Genomic DNA, 21,627 nt, shown 5'->3' with positions numbered 1-21,627 from the left:
TATAATTGTATCTGTAGATATAGGAAGGAACGGTGCATGTAGGTAATCAACATGGACCGAGTCCAGATGTTTCTGATGCGAGCAACCATAGCTTATGTGTCATGAACTTTTAAGCTGTTGACTTGCATGTTAAATGAAATGCATGAAGTGTTTGCTTTATCCGAACGCCATGCAACACGAGATGCACGAACTCACACTGAAACATGTACAGTATCGTAAATAAAATGTCTTTGCACGTAGACCACGCGCTGAATGTTAAGTTGTTTACATGCATGACAGATCCTCAGCTTATTGAAGTTAAAGTGCTCGAAACAATGAACCGAAGTTTGTGTTCAGGACGTCAGGCGAACCACGCATTATCTGAAGAGGCGTCCTCGCTATAGGAGATTGGTTGTCATCTTCAAATCTTTCTGAGAAGGGCCTTGAGATGTGGCTGTAGGCTAGTTGTAACTGTTGCCATCTGAACGACGTACCAGAGCTCCCCATCTACCACTTGGAAAGCTCTTGTGAATTGTGATCTGCTTTACCTGACAAAATTACGCAATATCAGTGGAAACGACAACAGCTAGGCTCCATCTATACCGTGGATTTCAAGGTCATCGGAAACAGATGAGATCTCACCTCTATCTGAAATTCTAGTATCTGTAATAGATCCATCTCAGGTGAACGTGTGAAGGCTATGCAATCAAACTGCAGAAGTTCAAAATAGCGATTCCAAGACAGACTGAACCTAGGGGGCAATCAAAACTCAAATGGGAGAACCTATGGACCAAGTTATACCGCTACCTATCTACATGATTCATGAACAACAAAATGCATATCAGAGTACAGCAATCTGAAAAGTAGACTTGTTCCTAAGCAACGATGGATTCCTTGGTGCAAAATTTCATGATTAGCTGGTTTAAGTATAGAAGCTTTGTATATTCTGTATCATGATATATTTTTTAGGGGATATTCTCACATGATAATGTAGTAGAAAAGACTTGAAAGAAAAAAGGATAACAGGGAACCACTGTTATCTAGTTAGCAGTACCTTTGATGCATCACCTACAAGTTCGCTTTGGAGTGTCACTGTTTTCTTTTCAGCGTCATATGAACCCTTCTGCAATTTTATAGACATGACACAATAAATCAAACGCACACTATTGAAGGAATATGTAACATACAAATTTATAGAAAAAACAAAAAAAGCTTTCAACTTGCGACAAAAGAAACACTGTCTGATGGATCCTAATTTCCAACTTTAGTTAGCTACTTTGCTACAATGCTATTCCTACACATTTCCTTCAATCATTGATAAAATTTCCATACTAAAATACAAGAATAGAATAACATTTCTGCAATGAAATGTGGGCTTGATGCTAGTTTCCTTTTTTTTTTAAAGTCATCATGTGAGTGTTTATATTAGATAGAAAAGAATATGCATCAACGATGCTTACAACACGGTTACATGCCTATAGGCGAGCCAACTCTAAGGCTGAGGCAAGGCGAAAGGAAAAGACATACAACGTCACAGTTTAGAGATCATATTGAAAAGAAGAATTTTCACGGCTATCTCTAAGAGATGATAACGTAGGGGTGCCTGTCATACCCCATACCATTGCCTTCTCTCTGATCCTGTTGCAAATGTCGTCTTCATTGAGCTTTTCAACTTGAAAAATCTGTCCGTTTCATTCTTTCCACCACTCCTAAAGGATCAGGATGATGAGTCTTAATGCCTTTTTGTAAGCTTGCCGACTGGCAGGCGCACTCTCTCCACCACCCTTCAATGGAGGATGTGCCGGTCCATGCAGAAGGGTTTAAGGAAGGAAAGTGTAGCCACCCCTCAACTCGTGTCCAAATTCTTCTAGCAGTCGAACACTCAATGAAGTAGTGCACCGATGTCTCCAAGTTTCGAAGGCACATTGGACTGAAATATTGGTTGATACAGCATCGAAGTAGTAAGCGTTGGGCTGTCCAAACTCGATCCTAAATCATCAGCCATGAAAAGAATCTGCATTTAGGTGGCCATCCTTTCCAAATAAGCTTCTTGTATCCTTTGTTAGGCATGTCCGCAAACTGGGCCAGATATGCAGACTTTGTTGTATATGTTCCATCTGTTGTCGATGTCCAGGTGATCGTGCCATCCATTTGGTTCAGTTGGACTACATGGATCATGTCCCACAGAATGACAAACTCAGCAATTAAGTATGTCATCAAGTTAGAGCGAATGTCACGAATCAAATTGTTGTCCTAGAAAGCATTGGCCAATGTTCTATTCTTCCTTCTCAAGTGCAAGTAGAGCAATGTGGCTATGTCTTTCAAGGCCTCCCCATCTAACCATCGAGCACTACAGAAGGCTCTGCTTTCCTTCCATTACCAAGTGTGATCTTGGTTCAAGAGTGGAATAAAGTTGTGTCCGCGGCGGCGCATGGCACTTGGTGTCCTATCCAGGGGCTCTCAAGCTTTGTCCATTGAAACCACAACCATCGTAACTGAAGCGCCCTACTAAACTTTTGAAGATCTAGGATGCCTAGGCCTTTTCAATTAGCCGACAGACCCTATTCCACGTAACTTTGCAAGCTCCCCCGTTACAGTCCTCGTGTCCTTTCCATAGGAAACCATGGCGGTATCGGTCCAGAGATTTGTAGAACTTCTTGGGTGGCTTGACGGCGGTTAGTAAATAAGTTGGCAAGGAAGACAGGACTGACTTGACCCAGGCATTTCTCCCTACCGGCATTAGTAGTTTTGGTTTCCATCCAGCTATGCGACGTGCAGCCTTATCAAGGATTGGCTGCAATTGTACATGTGAAGCCACCCAAGCGTCAATGGAAGGCCAAGATAGTGCAGCGGAAAGGATGCCACATTCCCTAGAAAGATCTGTAAGAGGTCGTCTAGATCTATGTGCTGGCATCTGATTATAGCAATAGAGCTTTTTTGCAAGTTAACTTGCAATTCAATAAACTCTCCAAAGTTCTATAGAATGGCAAGCAGTGTCATAAGCTCTTGTTGCACAGGATTAAGGAAGAGGACAACATCATTGGCGTACAAAAAAAGGCACAAGCAAGTCAATCACTCTTGAAGGCAGGATAGTCTTCCTGCCTCCGTCACTAAATCTAGGATGTGCTGCAGCGGATCTATTGCCAGGATGAAGAGGTATGGAGATAACGAATCCCCTTGCCTTAAGTCACACCTATGCCTAATCGGTTGTCCCGAGACACCATTTAACAGAATGGATGATGTCGAGGACGCAAGTGTAATGGCTATCAAATCCCGCCATCGCGTGCGAAATCCCCTGACCTGTAAATGCTCTAGCAAGTACTCTGAGAAAACCAAATCAAATGCTTTCGCAATGTCAAGCCTTACCATTAAGGATGGAGTCCGACTACGGTGGTAAGCCTTAGCACTATTGCGAACTAGTATGAAATTATCATGAATACATCGTCCCTTGATGAAGGCGCTCTGTGAGGGGGAAATTAGGGCATCAATATGCTTGGCTAACGTGATGGCCAGCACTTTAGCTAGGAACTTGGCAAAGGAGTGAATCAAACTAATAGGTCTAAAGTCATTGACAGTAGTAGGAGCCTCTTTCTTTGGAATCAAGGTGAGTCTAGCGGTGTTAAGCATTCCAAAAGTCTCTGCAGAGCAGTTGTGAATGCATTGGAAAACCGCCATCAAATTGTCCTTTATGATTGGCCAGCAAGATCTATAGAAGGTCCTGGTGAAGCCGTCCAGCCCAGAAGCCTTTTCAGCCGGCATTGTTAGTATAGCATGCCAAACTTTGTCTTCGGTGAAAGGTGTCTCCAAATCCAGGTCATATATCTGCGATAGCTGAAGAAGGTCCTAGTTGAAGGTGCGCGATCTGCGTTTCTTGGTGCCTATGAGCCCCTCATAGTGGAGGTAGAGAGACAATGCTTTGTCCTCATGAGAAGAAGCGATTCCATGTAGGGTGTTGAGCTGTTGGATGTAATTCTTTCTCCTCCATCCAATCATTTTCTAGTGGAAGAAGGTGGTACTAGCATCTCCAGTCCAATGGTAGGTAACCCTGGATGCTTGCCTTTTGCACGCCTTCTCTACTGCGCAAGGCCTAAAACTCTCGATTTATTTCAGGCTTTTCCTAAGGGCTACCTCCTCCAAGGAGAGTGGCCTACTCTCTTGCGCTTCGAATTTTGCACGAAATCATACGGCCAAGTGTCGCAATGGGTTTGTGTGCTTTTGTTGAGAGGCCCAAGCCTCTTGGATGACATCAACGAATCCTGAAATCTTCGGCCAAAAGTTTTCAAACCGAAACAAAGGCAGTCGACATGACCCATTTTCGCTAGCCAGCAGCAGCAGACAACGGTCTGACATGGAGGACGAGAGAGCTTGGAGGAGGTGGGAGGAGAATAACGCATCCCAGCTTGTGGCACAGAAGAAGCGATCCAACCTGACCAAGGTTGGAACTTCCCTTTCATTACTCGACGTGTATTTATGATCATGCGGGCATATTTCTTTAAGCTCGTAGCTATTTAGGACCGATTTGAATTGGCCCATCAATCGACGGTTCAGATTGCTATTACTATTGTCACGCGCTTCATATATCAAATTAAAATCCCCTAAGATTAGCCACGGTGATCCGTCTGACGGCTTAATGTTCATGATCTCTTGCATGAAATCCAACTTGTCCCTGTCCTCACTCGGCCCATAAATCGTAGTAAGCAAGAACCGTTGATTGCTTTGTAGGAGTTGCACTATTGCAGACAAGGAGTGATCCCTATAAACCGGATTTGTAAGAGTCACTAGCTAATCATTCCATAGCACCAGGATACCTCCCCTCACACCATCAGCTGGGAGGAAAAGATTACTAGCTAGGTGTGTGTCGGCAATTTGGTGTAATTGGCAGGAAGAGATGAATTGTAGTTTTGTTTCTTGAATGCAAGCAATTACACACCACGAGGAGTAAAACATTTCTCTTAAATTGTCCCTTCTAGCACCCTCATTTAATCCTCTAGCATTCCAACTTAGAATAGAAATAGATTGATCATTCATATCAATGGCTGCAATACACAACTGCGAGTCTTACAGGGGTGTCTTTGGTATTCCCTCGCCACAGAACATGGCATGACCATAACACAGCACACAGCCAGTAGAGCCTAATGCTCAGCAGCATTTTAGGGAAAAGAAGCATAGACAAGCATAGCACTAGGCCTAACCAAACTACCATAACACCAATCTAGAACACTACCAGGTCAACCTTACCTACTACAAGGAGACACATTAGGGAGAACTGAAATGAGGAAATTGCGCTAATGCAAACAACTGGACTTGCTGACATGGGTGGAACGAAGACTTCATGCAGTTCTGCATTTAGCTTACCAACTACAGGCCTGCACCGGCATCCAAAGTGGCCAGACGTGAGCCACCGGAGGTGGAATGGCGTCAATGCGGCAGATGGCGTTCAAAGCTTGTGTAACCTTCTAAGGCAAAGGATTATTGTACATAGCCTTGTATTCAGCCACAACGTTGTCCATCGAAGGTGCATCAGGTGTGCAGTAGCCGAGCCGACAAGCAACAAGCTCCTCAATCATCTGAGCCACGGGGACGATGTGAAGTTTTGGCATCAGACAGGCACTGAAGCGGCGCCCTATGTCAGCAGTGTAGGTGGGAGCCGAGAGCAATAGTTCTGCTAGCAGAATGCCTGGCTTCGGCGATGTGAAGAGCAGCTTGAGGAAGGTCGCATCATCATCTTCAGTCTGGTGATGACCCTCAGACGGCGCTGGCTCGCCACCAACTTTTCCTCCTAAAAGTGCCTAGCCAGTCAAGAGATCCTCCAAAGGAGATGCACTGAGTGCCTGGACCTGGTTCTACACTTTGTTGGCTGGACATCCAAGGCCCTCAATCGCACAATAGGTACCTCCACTGGGCTGGGTGGCACCCAAGGGCCGGTCTTTATGGGCCTGTAGATCGCCAGGAGCTCGTCTAGCATTGGGTCGGTGTTGGGGGCATGGGATCAGGAGATAGCAGGCAGCAAGCTGGCAAAAAGGTCTATAGTACCCCCCGCGTGCCCTATCAACGCTGGGAGCAGGCGGAGCAGAGCGAGGAAGAGGTGGCGCAAATGGGGACAGTATCAGTGTTGGGGGAGGGAGTTCAACTTATGGTGAGGATATGTCCATAGCCCATAGGGGTTGGATCGTCCCCACTACCATAATGCCCGTGACAGCAAGGTATGGGGCATTCGTGACCACCCCGGCATAGGCACCCGTAACGCCGAGTGTAGTTGTTTAAGCAGACCTCACTAGGGTTTTTGTGGACCAAACATGAGGCATGGGCCTCACCTTGACTACCCAGCGGACTGGGCCCACCGCATTGACGTGTAAGGGGCCCACTACGGTGAGGAAAGTCCAAATGCTGGTGGCGGTCATGCGTGGGGCTGGCATTGCTGCCACTATGACTGTTATCATGCTTATCGGTGATGGCGGGTGTCGCCAGCGCATGATGTCAGCACCAAGGAGATCGGGTTCGCTAACGGCCACCCGTACTCCCGTCGGCATTGCGTCCTCCTGAACGCTCGCCAGCCGCGCGCCAACCCCGCCCGACTAGCGTAGTAAGGTAACGCCGACAATGACTGCTAGTTTCAAGATGCTAGTTTCCTGCATCTCTTGGCGCAACGTGCAACAGCACAAATCATTCTTCCATTACCAGTGCAAGCAACAGAAAGTGCAGTGGTTCACTAGGGGTCTGTTTGGTTCACTGAATGAGTCTTAGCTTGCATGAGCGGATGCGTAAAATCTCAGGAAGAAGCATGTTTGATTACTTGTATCTATTGTTCCTGTTTGCATTCACTCATGCAAATGCATGACCTCAGCCTGGCTGAGGAGTGAAGCTCGATTTGAGCTTCACTCATCATCCTGGATGAGCAGATGCATACTCTGCAACTGCTCATGCAGGCGGACCCACTTGTCAGTATCACGAAAACATCTTCATACGAGTAATCAATTACAATCTTAACTCTTGCATCCGCTCGTGTGGCCTCAGATTTAACCAACCAAACATAAAATCAGCTTATTGCATCCGCTCATGCAACCTCAGATACAACCAACTAAAACTCTTTCATTCAACATATATGACTTCACTCAGCCTACTTCTCCCTATCCAGAATATATGGTGCAGCTCTACGGAATCTTGTTCGATCCACCAAACATACCCTAGGTATGCGACAGACCGGTGGCATATATCCAGAACTAAACACTAAACATAAACAGTATAGCAAATTGCAATTGTCCTAAAAAATGCACACCCCAGCTATGCTTGAAGAGAAACCAGGGGCCACTAGGGGCTCACCTACACCTCGGCGAGGCATGTGCTCTGAGCGATGACTACCTCAATGGAGTCATCGAAGCAGGGCCGCTAGTACCCACTCTCGGCCTGCATTTGCTCACCAGACGCCGCCTTCCACGTTCTCTGCGTGCACGAGATCATAGGCTACACCCGCCCACACCCAGCCTGGCAAGGCAAGATAAAGCTCTAAGCTTTGGGCAACAAAAGACAGATTTTTGCAAGGGAAACATCACAAGTAGGAGCGCACCTTGGAGGGGTGGTGGGAGAAGAGGAGCTCCTCACTGTAGCGGAAGGAGGAGATGGTGGGGAAGCTGTCCTCGTCTTTCCCGCGCCACTTTCCCAGCAGGAAGGCCAGCGGCGCCACCGCCGGGTGCGGCATCGGAGGCTGCGTGGCCGTGGTTGCGCCGGTGACTTCCATTCTTCCTTTTTCGTGTCTGTCTTCGGTTGGGTCTTAGACTTTTCGTTGGTCAGTCGGTCAGGTCATCGCTTTCTTCGCAGGGCACAACGTCGTGACTCGTGAGCTACAAAGACCTTGTGTTCTCAAAATTATTTTGTTTTTATTTTTTAAATGAAAATTTGTAAATTTTTATGTTCGTTTTGAATAAAAAAAAATGCAATCTAAACTCCTATTCCTAATTGAAAGAGCGCTAGACCACCTGTCCTAATTTAAAAATAAAAGATGTTGCGTTCCGATGCTAAACCCTATTAAAATAGTCATAAAAAATTAAAAAAAATTGTGACATAGACATCTAACTCTTAAAAAATTCAGACAAAATATAACTTATATCTTAGAAACAAAAAAAGATAAATTTCAGGGATCTAGACTCTTGTTGTCCATTAGAAAGGTGACATAGATCTGTAATTTTTAAAAATAGACATATATATTTGTAATTTTTATTTAAAATATAAAAATAAAAAATTATTGTGTTCCGACCCATTGGGCTTTCGATGCTACCAGTTTATTGGGCTTTGAACGTACGTGACATAGTTGTCCCCCACATCGCTACCTCAAAACAATTCAGCGGCAGGGCAATCGTGTACTGAATTTGAAGTGCCAACATTTTGCTGTAAAATAAATTTTGCGCGGTGCACGATCCATAATTTGATGAGATGAGATAATGCACAAATGTGGAACGAATGAGTTCTGAACATATATATTCACTGAAATGACAAGAACAAAAGGGTGGAACAAAGAAAAGGAAACTCATTACAGTTATCACTTTTGCATTGCAAGAAGGTACATTTCTCATTGCATTAGTATCTGAACATTGGGTAAAGAAAAAAAAGAATCAGCAAGATCACCACCACAAGAGGAAAAAACGAAAGAAGTGGAGGGAAGAACGATCCATCAGCGCCGCCCAATCATTGCGTGCACCGCGACCTCTTGAATCTGAGCCGTCGGTTCTTGAGATCGAACTCCCATAGGTGCTCCTGCTGCAGGATGTTGCCGATGACGGACACCCCGGGCCACTCCCCCTCCTGCACGCCGATGCACTTCACGCCGGGCGCCGCGTCGATCACGTAGCTCTTCGACGGCGGCTCCAGCCGCGCCGATCCCGCGAAGTGCACCGCCAGCTTCGGCACAGCCACGGTGAGGTCCTCGCCCGACGACGGCGACGTCCAGTTGTAGCAGTAGTCGAACGGGTCCATGGTCACCCTCGGCAGCCCGGCGAGCTTCTTGCTCAGCGCTGCCACCACGGTGCGGTACGCCGGCCTGGCCAGCACCGTGAGGCTCGTCCCCGAGTCGACGATGGCGCCGCCGCCCCTCTCTACGTCCCAGACGAGGCGCGGGATCTTGAGGAGCTCCCCGTCGACGGAGATGCCGTTGACGGTCACGGCGTAGAACGGGTGCATCCGGTGGTCGAGCAGCAGCGGCGTCTGCCGCGCGCCGGGCGCGGCCGATGAGCCGCAGGCGGTCTTGGAGGAGGATGACACCGCCGGGTTGGGGCCGAAGGTGAGGTAGCTGGTGGCGTTCCGCGGGGCGAGGTGGTCGACAAGGCAGTAGGAGAAGCGGCCGCCGAAATGCTCCGCGGCGCGGGACGCGAAGGAGATGTTGCTGTACCCGAGGCTGAGCACGCCGTCGGCGGCCAGGAAGCTGTCGCCGTTGTAGGAGGTGGTGCAGCCCAGCACGACGCCCCGCAGCTTGGCCTTCCTGGCCGCGCGCCCCGACAGCGCGATGGTCGCCGAGTCGGTGCCCACCGTGCCGCGCGCCGCCGACCCGTCCTTGTACCTGCCGCGGATCAAGCAAAAAGTACGCGGCGGTTAGTCACCGCGTGCATGGCACATGGCGCGATTCAAGGATCTCATTAAGGTGCCTCGGTGCCATGCATCATCTGCGTACTCCAATCCAACCAAACAAAAAAATATTGAAAATTGCAGCCAATGTTGCTTGTACGCTACTAATTCAAACGTCTCCTGTTCTGAATGCTACTAGAACCGAGTTTGACCAATCACCAAAACCGTACAATTTCCCGGCAACAAAAACAGGCATAACTGATACTCGTCTGTGGTCTGTGCGTATCTAAGCAGTATGCTAACTTGCAAGCAACAGAAGTGGCATGCCATGACCGGCTTGGAAGCTAGTAACATCCTGCAAACGCAGTCCTCTTGAGCCCAATGATTAAACAACAGGAACAAGGGGAAATGTGCTCATGTCTTTTCATGAGCTGTGTATCAAAGGATCCAAGAAGTGGACCTAACATGGCAGTACAGTGATAACCAAGCTTAGGCCGTATTTATGGCCACATTGCATACCTGATTAAGCACCTGACGTGTCTTGGGCCGAGGACAGGCAAAAATGATTGTAGCAGCTCAATGCCAAGCTACTTTTGTACAGTAGCACGGTGCATTTGAACTGGAGGATTAGCTACTTTAATCCGATCAGAACGAGCTTTGACTAAAGAGAACGTGGCCCGGGTATGGTCCAGGAGAATGAATTTATGTAGCTTTATCTGTGAAGCAGTGAGGATTGATACCTTTCCCAAATCGATGCAACAAATCATGTATGCTTGGTAGGAACGTTATCGATTTGGTGGCAAAGTCCGTGGACCAACCATAGAATTTTGCCAAAACAGGGCACCCTGTCCATACCCTCAGATATACTAAAATCCAAGCATCAAAGTTTGGGGGAAAAAAAAGAATTGTCCAGACAGGATATGAGCATTCCAATCCTTGGCGCACCCTTGTTTCGCGAACTGCCAGGCGACGAAGGAACATGATGACTAGGACGGATGTAGTGTTAGTACAAGAGCAGCCAGTATTGTTTGCTGTCCTTTTGGCCATGTAGCGAGACATCTTGCTGTGCACCCCAAGCGACAGACTCCAGAGCTACTCCAGTCCACGTCTTTGGAATCCCGAAGAATTTTGTACCGTTGTTACAGCCTCTGCTTGGGGGCGATACATATCTTGCACGGCAGCAGTGAAAAAGAGCAGGCAAGAAAAGAGAAAACATGTCGATGCAGCCTAGATATTTCCACCGTCCCTTTCCTAAGGAACATGTTCGATGTCCTGACAAGCTGACACAGGCACCGGCACCGGCACCGATGGAGTACAACCCAATCCGCCGTGCACATGACGGAGCAGGGCGAGGCACCGCCATGTTCGGGTGCCGTTCGTTCTGCGACGCTGCTGCTGGCTGTACATGGCAACAACACCTAGGCAGCCTAGATACGAACAGCGATAACGTGCAGCAGCGTCGCAGCCTCAGTGTTTCAGCGCCCCCCGTCGACGCACGAACAAGAAAAAAACAGAGGAGCACGAACACGTCATCGATGCCCGCCGTGGGCCTCCTTTTCTGGAGCTACGATCCAGTGCAAATGCGCGCGCGCGCGCGTGCACCTAGCGTGGTCCTTATCGGCGCCATTGATCGCGATCAGGAGGTCGGCATCAGCAGCATCGTCAGGGTCATTGTCTGCTCGGGGTTCTTCGCTTTCGCTGAGCAGAACGCTGAGCGCGTGATGGCTCTGTGCCGCTGTGTCTCCGTGACAGGGAAGGGAAGACGGATGCGATCATGTGAATGATGAGTGATTGTGTGCGCACCCGCGCAAGAGCAAACAAGCTAACACAGCTGATCGCACCAAGAAAAGCGACGATCCGATCGTCAAAACTCCGGCGCAAACGCAATGATCGTCCCCAAAACCCCTTCAAATCGACCGGACTTGCAACCGGGAAAGGCTCGCATGATCCCAATCACACCAATGCATGTCGCAGATAGCTCGACTGAGCTATCAGTGCCGTGCTCTGCTATCACCAGTGCTGGTGCTACAGTGCTACATTGGTTTAGTACTAGCAGTGACCTGCGCGGCGATACGCTGGCGAGGCAGGCCAGAGCTGCCCGGAGCTGCGCCGCATTAAACACGCGCCCCCGATGCCCACCCTGCGCTGCTTTGCCGTTGCCGGAGCCATTGCATTGCGAGATCCGACTCACCTACCAACCAACAAGGCAGCCACTAATTGCTGTCGCTGCTGCTGCTGCTGCTCACATCTCATCAATGCCCAGGACCGAATTAACCACGCACGCCCTACACCCAGATCGATCGATCCATCATCGACCACCATTAACGCGCAGAGATTTAGTACTAGTAAGGCTCGTGCTATAAGTAAAGCAAGGGTTAAGGCTTTGCTTATGAGGGGGTGGAATGCGAATGCGAATGCAGGTGGGAGAAGGTGGTGGCGGGACTGACCGGTAGTCGTAGGCGCAGGCGCTGCCGGGCGAGGGGCAGGCGGCGAGGGAGAAAGGCAGGGAGGCCTTGCAGGTGTCGGACGCGCACGAGATGGGCGCCCACGTCCTGGACTTCTCGGGCCGGAACACACGCCCGTGCTGCGGGGAGCCCGAGAGCGACGAGGAGTCGGAGTCGTTCGACGCCGCCCCGTAGGCGGGGGCGGGGCGGCGGCACTTGACCCAGGTCAGGTCGCTGCCGGTGTCGGCCACGAGCAGGAACGGCTGCGCCGGGGTGCCCACGCGGAAGCGCACGAAGTACTGCCCTGTGCCCGAGTAGGCGCCCGAGGAGAGCGGCATCGCGAAGGCATCGGCCGCGGGCGCGGCCTTGGTCTTGGTCCTTGCCGTCTCCGCCGCGCGGCGCCGCCCGCGCGCGGAGATGGACGCCGCGCGCGCCCGGTCCGCGCTTGCTTGCTCGGCGAGTGACGCCCCCTCGAAACGGAGCAGGTCGAACCGCATCGACTTGCCGCTTGCACCGGGCGGAGCAGCGGCCAGGAGCGCGGCCGCCGCCGCCAGCAGCAGCAGAAGCATCGGAGGGTGACCCGCCATTAGCCGCGGCGCGGCGCCGCTTTGCTTCCTGACGGCGCAGGGAGCTTAGCTAGGCCGCCAACGCAAGCGCCGGCGATGGGCGACGGCGGTATACAGGGCCGCCCGCGAACGGCGGCGCCAATGCGCGCGTGTCCTCGCTTCTTTGAAGCTCAAACAAGACGAGCTGCCATTGCAAGCGCTGCTGCTGCGGCAATGTGGTGGTCTTGGTTTCGGGCTGCGTGACCGTGCCGCCTCGGAGTGCGTATTTATCGTGCGAAGGGGATGCGGTTTGGTTTACTGCTACTACTAGTTTAGAGTATTTTCCAACTCCATAAATCTCCCTCCCTTTTATCTTTGTACGGAAAGTATATAAAAAATATATTTATTTCTCTACGTGCTTTAATAAACTCTCTAAATCTTGATTGCTAAATTCTACTCACAATCAAACATAATCAAACAACGATAACTTTGCAACTGCCATGCTATTTTTAATTTTCATGATACTATTCAACTAATGTTTGATAATACTATTTGACTTACATGACACACAAAGAAAGTAGTCAAAATGCAAAATAATTTAACCGATAGGATTGAAATGCCACATCTCTTTTTTTAATACAAATAATATTTATTTTATTTTATTTTAACATAAATAATATCTATTTTCTCTTCCTCCCTTTTTCTCTCCCTTACCCACTCATCTCCCTTATCCATTCCTCCCCCCTCTCTCTTGAGCACGTAATAGGCAGGCGATTGAGCACGGAGGCCCGCTCAGTAAGGCGTGCGACGGCCCAGCAAGCGATGTGGTGGGCGAGCGTGGCGGCAAGGCTAGCAGGTGGCGGGCGGATGACGCACGAACACTTCTGTGAGGCTCCGGACGGTAGCAATTAGGATGGAGATAAAATAGCGAGCTCGTTTGCCGTCCGACAAAAGTGACGAGCGATGGAGAGAAGATGGCGGGTATAGAGAGCCGATTGAAACCCTTTTTTCGACCGGATCATTGTATTTGGTGATGTCGAGCGGGATACTAGGGTTAGGATTGAAGTCCGTTGAAGTTGCTCTTAGTTTAGGTTAGGGTGGTGACTGCCTGTGCTGTGCAGCATCCTAGGCGGGCGTTGTTGGCTCATGGCCGATCCTGGACATGGGGGAGAGGTGGGTGTTGTGGCTGGGGGGTGACGCGCTTCGTGCGGCGCCCTGTGCTTGTGCGCGCCCCGCTGACCAGGCTGGTTACGGTACAGGTCAAAGCTTCCCTCGCTGCGCCGGATTTCGGTTGGATCCGCCCGTTTACACGGATGTATCATGTACGTGAGGGTGGCCCGCGCCCAAGCGCTGGAACGAGCCGCCAACTCTTCCGGCTACAGTAGTACATGTGCGCTTCGTGGCGGAGTTGTGGGGAATGCAAATCTACACGGATAGTGAATCAGGCAAGTATCGTGGATGGATGCAGTAAGAGTGACGTACGGCTTTCTTCCGAACATGACTCGCTCGTCGTAACCACGTTTTCACGCGGGGTATAGAGTTTTATGCTTGAGTTTCTACGAAGCTAGCAAGGTGCCCCGCGTAATTTCACAGCTAGTACGAAAAATCCATGTTCCGCACAATTTCTTTTTACACATCTAGTATTGAGTTATGTTTTTTTTCTTTTTTTTTCTGTTACATTTTACATCAAAAGATCATTTGAATTATAATTTTGAACTCTTAAATGCATATGAAAGTGCATCTTAGGTCTCGAAATGGATTTTAATGATAATAACAAAATAATTAAAGAACTAATAAGTTTTATGAAGTATGGACAGATGTAATTTGATCAAGTAAGAATTTAACGTACGGTGATTCTCAAAAAGGAAAAGGAAAAATAGCATGTGGATCTTATAGTTTTAAATTCATTTATTTTTGAAATTGAGTTTACGATATCGTACTATTAAGGATGATACGAAATTTACTTATTTGCATAGAAACAAGTGCTCAGAAGATCTAACAAACCTATGAGAGACACATTGAATACAACACTTGCACCTAGGTTAGCCATAATCTTTTCAAAATGTGCAAATACGGAGTGTTCGTATTTTTGCAGATAGTCCGTACTTTAGCAGAGTTTGGTTAACTAAGGGTGTGAAAGGTCTACACCTTTACAGAATGTACGCACCTTTTGTGGAGTGTCCGCATTTTGATAGGTATAACGGTTAGTTTTTTAGTGTAAAGTATTTATACCCTACACCTCCTCTCTCTCTCTAATAGCAACTAGCTTATTCATTTCGATCTAGAGATGAGCAATTCAAGAGCATTCAAAGCTCCCCTCTCTACTCCCCTTTTGTGATTCTAAATGAAATCTTGTGTAGGATTGAGTGAGAGCAAGGATAAGTGTTAGCAAGATTCAAATCTATCCTTGAGTAATAGTTTTCTTCGTCAAGCCGATGATTTCATGTTTGTTACTCTTGTTGATTTGTCCACCAAGACGGTTAGGCGTCGCCCGTTGGGCTTCCAATTTTGTAGTGACTCTCGAAATATTTGTATCACCCCTGCAAATTTGAGTAAGCAATCTTAACTCGATCTTCGTGGTCGTCTGGGTGAAAAAAGGGTTGAAAAAAAATCTGGCTCTTTGCGAGTACCTCAACGGAGATATAGACACTTCTTTGTGAAGTGATCAAACTTCGGTGAACAAATCCTTATGTCTCATACATCAATCTCTTGTGATTTATTGCATATTCTTGTTTCCGTAGATTTTTAGGTTTCTACCCGATCTATCTCTTTGTGAGGTTTGAGCTGCATGTACTTGGAGAAATTAGTTAGAACACATCATCTGGTGCTGGTTAATTCGTGGATTTGATCCACGTTGTTGTTGCATAGACATTAATTTGAGTTTTTTCAGAAATATCCAGAGTATCCGTAGATTTCTACGGAACCTTCGTATATTTATGAAGGTTCCAAAAAATCTACGGAGAGTCCGTCTTTTACTGATCCGCTATATTTAGTTTATAAAATTTTCAGTTCTATTTATTCACCTCTCTAGACGACATCAGATCTTTTCAAATACAAGTGCAACAAATTTATGCATTAGTTAAATTATGTAATCTTTTTTCTCGACACTAAGCTTCATTTTTTAATAATGGCAGATACGAACAATAGAGAAGCTAGCATAGGGTTACTTTGGGTTATTTCTTTTATAAAGAGATGTAGGAACATTTTGCTTTATTTCCTCTGATTAATATGATAATTTTGAACCCTTGAGAGCGAAAGAGAGTTTCTTTTACTGGGCAACTACTATCTAGCAGGTTGGCCAGCACATATGCGTGGTTAGGCAACCATCATTGTCTGATCTCACCTGTGCTTGTCATCTCCATCGCCAATCAGCCAGGCAGGCCACCTCCAACTCAATTCATTCCCTTTTAATTGTGCCTGCTTGAGCCTCCCCATGGTCGTGGTTTGTTTGTGCTCTTCCTCTTACTCGCCACTATTAGGCTTTTTGGTGCCACCACAATCACCGTTGCTATCCCATATAGGGCTTAAAAATCACCGAATTTAGTCGGCAACAATATATTCTGCTCCTCTCAGCTACCGCTCGTTTCCTTCTCGCTTCGTAGTTCTTAATCTTCTCCCGTTGTAATTAAAGAAAGGATTCCTACCGTTATTAACAAACTCAACCTTCCTCGTACCGCCCAGGCTCGTTGAAGAGCTAGTCCTCATCTTCGATACCCACATTGCTATCAGCGCTCCCATCCATAATGGCCTCGCCTCATGCTCGGCTTCCCTCCTCAACTTTTATTTTTTAGGCATGCGTTTTCTCCCCTGCTATTCATTTTTTCCTATCTCTTTTTTTTTTACCAAGTGTCTTTTTTTCCTTTTTTAGTGTGTTGTTTGTTGTCTTTTTTACCGGCTTTTGGCTTCATTTTTTAATAATGACATATGTGGATAATAAAGAAGTAGGTACATTGGTATTTTAGGCTTATTTTTTGCAATGGCAGTGGTAGTTAATTTATAAACATGTATAGGATATTTTGCTTTTTTCTGATTAACGTGATAATTTTAGGCCTTGAGAGCGAAGGAGTAGACTCCTTTTATTGGTGAATTACGAAGATAATTGATACCTCTTCGTCTCAAAATAGATGACGTTTTAGTCTCTTCTACAATATTTAAAATATATGATCTATAATTTTGAGATAACTTTAGTTTAAGTTTTTCAGGCTTACCCTCTATTCCCAATACAAATATCATTTCTTATGCACTTAATGGTATTAAAAAGAGTAAAATAGTCATTTTATCTTTCACTTAATATTTATGCTTAACTTTAAAATGTTATTTATTTTGAGACAGAAACAGTATAATATATAGAAGATTCATGTGATTTTCTTGCTTTTTAACCGTGCCCCAAGCCACGAAATTAATTGTAGCGTGACACATGGGCTGCCTATGAGAGGTTGAGATGAGGGACGAGAGTCAAAGTGTAGTCATGGGGGCATGGGGCAACTAGAGCCGGCACCCGGCAGGAGCAGTTTGGGGCATTTCTGGTAATTACTGGTCACCTACATTGAGGCATTGAAGCAGAGCTGATATCGATGCCTTTGTTCCGAATCAAGCTGCTTGTAGCTTCTGACTTGGCACCAGTAGCTTGCTCCAGCTTGTTGGGCTGTCTGAATTCAAATTACGTCCCTATTCATATTTCAAATTGTATATTATGAGATATTATCCGATCCAAGCATTTGGAAATGTTAAGCTTTTACTATTATTACTATTATTTTTTTTATTTTTTTATAGAACCAAGCCCCTTTAAGGGAGAATCGACCCCTCTAGCTCATCTTACCCATGAAGATGTTGTCAACCGGGCTACTGCCCGTCCGCAGGCCACAACGAAATGCTGATCACGAAATGTTGAACTCGATCCGCTCCAAAACGAAATGCCGATCACATTCTTTACCTGACCAGACTGTGGTTGGTCCAAGCTTCCAAGCAACTTCACACTAATCCAAGGCATGCAGCCAGCCCTCGGCACGTCCACACTCAACCACAGGCGCCTGTGATCTACCACCACTATCATGTCTCCGGCTTTGCTTTCATGGCTCAGCTGGCCGTGTCGGGTTGTGTTACGCACTGCGGAACACCAGCACGCAACCAATGGAGGCCACGCACACGCATGGCTCTCCTATGATCGGATAACCTCGGTTGCCACCGTGCTACGCATAGCTAGTCGGGTAGTACCGGCATGTGTCACGGTGTGCGCACATGTACATCTGCTTGTGGCCTTGGGCTGTGCGGTTTCTTCGAACCAGTCTTAGCCAGTGCATTTTGAGAGAGGAAAAGTTCGGGCGTCACGGTAAATGCTGGTTTGAAAAATGCCCTGTAAAAGCACCGGAAAACTGTTATCCTGCACCTATAGGTATAGTAGTCACGCAGTGGGCATCTGTAATTAAACAAGTGCCAGCTCCTAGATCTCCTCTCCGAATAGAACCTCAACCTGGCAACAACAATTATACGCCGGCCTGGAATTTTGCCGTTCGCCATGTTCCGGAGAGGCCGCGGATAAGCGGCCGGCGGCGCGATGATTTCACGCCTGTGCGCTGTACAGCAGCGGCCATGGATCGGATAATGTGTTAGGTTGGTGCCGGCCCGTAATGCCCGGTGCCCGGCCCCGCATCAGCCCCAATGATCAGCAGCCAAAGTCGTACGTACTCTTGCATGAGCGTCTAAGTTTCGCAGAAGAACAGGATCGAGCACCCGTACAAGTCGTGCATGGTATATAGTAGTATATACTATAAAGTAATGGCTCCAAGATTTTTTTTCGCGGGTAATGGCTACAAGATTATTCTAGCATATCATCAAATGGGTCGTTAAGCTAAGGATAATATACGGAAAGCATTAGCTAGATTACATTTTGATGAGCCTTGAGGAACGACATGACTGACCAGAAAAGGGGGAAAAACACACGCAAAGTCGTCAGCGCTGACGCAACTGCAGTGGCAGAGTGGGCGACATACGAAGCGAGCGACATGCAGTACGTGGGTACGGCTACGACTAGCGCTGGATTATTGAAACAAAGCATAGTAATGGGTGTCGATTAATGACAAAAAGCTCCTCCTCGTCGCCTCGTCGGCCGCATGGGATCAATCCAGTTCCCGGGGCCAGGCAGCAATCCACGTTAAAATGGCATCTTCCTCCACGTCGCCCTCGCGTCCAACGCTCCCCGTCGCACCCCGGTCCGACCTACGGTGCCAACTGCCGTCGGTCGTTTCGCGGAGTTAACTCGCGCGAGCCGGGGCCGGCGTGTTGGTGCGCGTCGCGCGTTCGCGCACGTCCCAGTCCGGGTCCGCGGGGCCGGCCGGGGCGCTGGCTGGCCATGTGCCGCCGGCCGCAGCTTTCTAAGCTACGACTCTACGAGGGCCGGCCGGGCTGGGGCAGGTGGGTGCTGGCAGCTCGTCACGTCACGGGCGCGGCTCGGAACTTGTGGTCTTGCTTGCGCAGAGCAGCTCTTCCCCTGCCTGCCTGGCATCAGTACTGAAGTTCTGAAGTGTGTTGCGCTTTGCACACATGTTCTGCAGCAGAATCCAGCAAGTGTACGATCCTATGAGTGGTTTGGTTATTCGCTCTGAACGTCTGAAAACCCGTCAATCGAGAGTTCAGTAGTTCACATGCATGATCAAAATCTGAAAGGAGGCACAAACAGAAGACACATCTAATCTAACGTATGATTAGTAGTGTGGGAAGTGGGAACGGAGCTACAGGCATGGTACACGATACAGTGCTCACTGGAACAGAGAGCGGTTGCTACGTCCAAATCATTTCGCTTCTATTCGTTTCGCTAAGCAAGTGCACAATTCCATTTTCTGGCTAACAACTGTAACCCATGTAAAAAGAGCAATTCGTCCCCATGAGAAGCGGCGCGTGTCCGAATCCCACTTCCACTCAGAATTATGCTCGATCCGTCAGATACGATCAAGCTGATGATATTCATTGGCGGCAATTTCCCAAAAGCGACGTCGTCGTCGCAGGGAGACTACAAATTTGTCCGCAACTATTGGTGATGGAGCGGGGAAGCAAGCCCACATGCCCAGGAAAATATTGTGTCACCTCACATAGTCACATCACATGGCAGTATATACAAACCCTGCAGGGAGAGGGTTAGCCATGGCTGCCTTGGCTCCAGCTCATCATCCATCGACTATAGTAGCACAGGATAACACCACTACACCACCACATGTTTGGTAGTATATACTAGCATAAAAATAAAAATGTTCTGGATGCAACCTACCAGCTCCACAGGTCAAGGGTCTTTCCGATACGAGAAACTAACGTGAAATATACTTGGTTTTTTTAATGAGTAATTAATATTTATATTTATATTTATTTGGTTTGGTCTTCGATTTTGTATGAGTTTTGATGTGATTTGAATTAATTTAGAATTTTATTTAGCATATTGATTATGGACTAACTAGAATTGAAGTTGGAGATATGTTTGCTTGTTTATAGTGTATAGATGATGAATGCAACTTTGCGGTCGACGACGGGATGATCTGGACCAAGCAGAGCGTTTGGTGTTAGATGATTAAGGAGGTCGAGCGGAGTCAAGGATGATCCTAGTTGAACACGTGGATATTAAGTAAAATATGAAAGACGGATGGGATGGCGTGTTGATAAAGTCAAGCGAATAGGATACCGGTGCAAGTGATAAGACGACCCGAGGGATCAGGAGCAGGAGAGACTTGCCGACGGTCAGGATCCCAAGATAGAGTACATGCGTCGATATCGAAGCGCTTGTTTACGATGTAAGCAAGTGGGGAGTCACACTTGGAGAAGCGTGCTAAGGTTTTGCGGTCCGACTTCAAAATCATTGGAGGACTGGATGAGTAGTGGCACCATCACGAAACTTACATCGAGGCGAAGCTAAATCATGAATGCGTCACGATCGTCCGATTAATCAAGAAGAAAATGAACCAAAATATCATCTGTGGTGTGTAGGAGTGTACTATAAGATAGGAGTATTTTGGAAACAAATTAGAAAACTTAAGGGTCAAATTTATTAGGCTTATAAATAGGGGTATGGCTATGTGAGAAGATGAACCAGCCATTTTGAACCGTTTGTGTCATCTATATGAGAGTTATGCTAGGGTTTTAGAGGAGAGGAAGATAAGTATTTAACGTATGTGTTAGGTGAAAGTTTTATAAGAAAAAATCTTTGTAATCTGTTTAAAATAGGGATGACCTCTGCTGCAATGAAATTATTTTTCTTCATGTTATTGTACTCACCTTTTTCTAGTTTCTCTCTATTAGTTCCCTCGTAAGTTTGCAAGTTTTTCAATTTTTGGATTTGGTTTTCTTTTGGACTGAAATTTCAGTACTGTATGAGGTTATTCTTCTTGTTACTAGATGCATAAAATTCGCATACACACGTTTATGTGATGGTGTGTTGAATTTATTTGTCTCTAGACAATCAATTTGTAGAGTTTCATTGTTCGGTACTCATCTTTTCTTGTTTCTGTGCAAGCTATGATCTTTCGAGTGCTAAGACATATGAATTGATCTTAAATTAAACCTATGATTCATATATTATTCGTGGAGTCGTGTTACCTCGATTTTTTTCTTATTAAAACTTCTATCTATTTTTGTTTCCACTCGAGTTTTAAGGTGCGTTAAGTGATTCAAATAGGAGAAAGTTATCAATTTCATAAGAAATTTGTTAAGACCCCTATTCACCCTCTCTAGTTATCAATCTCATTCCTATACCATCATAATTTGGTGTCTGTTCACTTATGTTCAGTTCCATCCAATCAAAAGGATTCCATGTCCTTGGTCTTTCTAGTGTCCGTTTGGTTGGCTGAACAGAGCGGATTCGCATCCTCTAATATTGCTAAAAGCAATATCACCGGTGAACAGTAGCGGTGACATTAACTCTTTATCAACCGTTAGATCTGAAACGGGTGTATCTGATTGTTTGCTACAGTAAAGCAATATACAGTAAAATCGCTACAGTAATAATGTTACGGTATTGTTCATCTAGACTCAAATCACTGTTTATTCTGGTGATATTGCTTCATAATGTCAGAGGATACGAGTCCAAACAGAGCTATCCGGGAGCTGGTCATCTAACTTTTGTGCTG

At 46.9% G+C, this 21,627-nt stretch overlaps 1 protein-coding gene and 1 pseudogene across 1 annotated transcript; both read right to left on the bottom strand.

The window, feature by feature from the left end:
- Positions 1 to 211: 211 nt before the first annotated feature.
- LOC133908479 (peroxynitrite isomerase Rv2717c-like) lies at positions 212 to 7,714 on the bottom strand (annotated as a pseudogene).
- A 711-nt stretch (positions 7,715 to 8,425) lies between these two features.
- Positions 8,426 to 12,769, bottom strand: LOC133908478 (aspartic proteinase NANA, chloroplast-like). The gene is made up of 2 exons (XM_062350522.1): positions 11,979 to 12,769; positions 8,426 to 9,526 (listed from the first exon to the last, which is right to left on the bottom strand). Exons 1-2 carry the CDS (start codon positions 12,560 to 12,562, stop codon positions 8,659 to 8,661), a joined length of 1,452 nt encoding a protein of 483 aa, XP_062206506.1. The 5' UTR covers positions 12,563 to 12,769; the 3' UTR covers positions 8,426 to 8,658.
- Positions 12,770 to 21,627: the final 8,858 nt, after the last annotated feature.

The sequence above is a fragment of the Phragmites australis genome, chromosome 2 (genome assembly GCF_958298935.1).
Source record: "Phragmites australis chromosome 2, lpPhrAust1.1, whole genome shotgun sequence".
NCBI classification, from domain to species: Eukaryota; Viridiplantae; Streptophyta; class Magnoliopsida; order Poales; family Poaceae; genus Phragmites; species Phragmites australis.
Note: the sequence above shows the minus strand (reverse complement) of the source record. Positions and strands in the feature narration are given on the sequence as shown.

Coding starts and splice junctions, on each gene's coding strand:
- LOC133908478 (XM_062350522.1), bottom strand. CDS start 12,562: ATGGCGGGTCACCCTCCGATGCTTCTGCTGCTGCTGGCGGCGGCGGCC. Junction 9,527..11,978: donor GCCTGCGCCTACGACTACCG/GTCAGTCCCGCC, acceptor GATCCGCGGCAG/GTACAAGGACGGGTCGGCGG.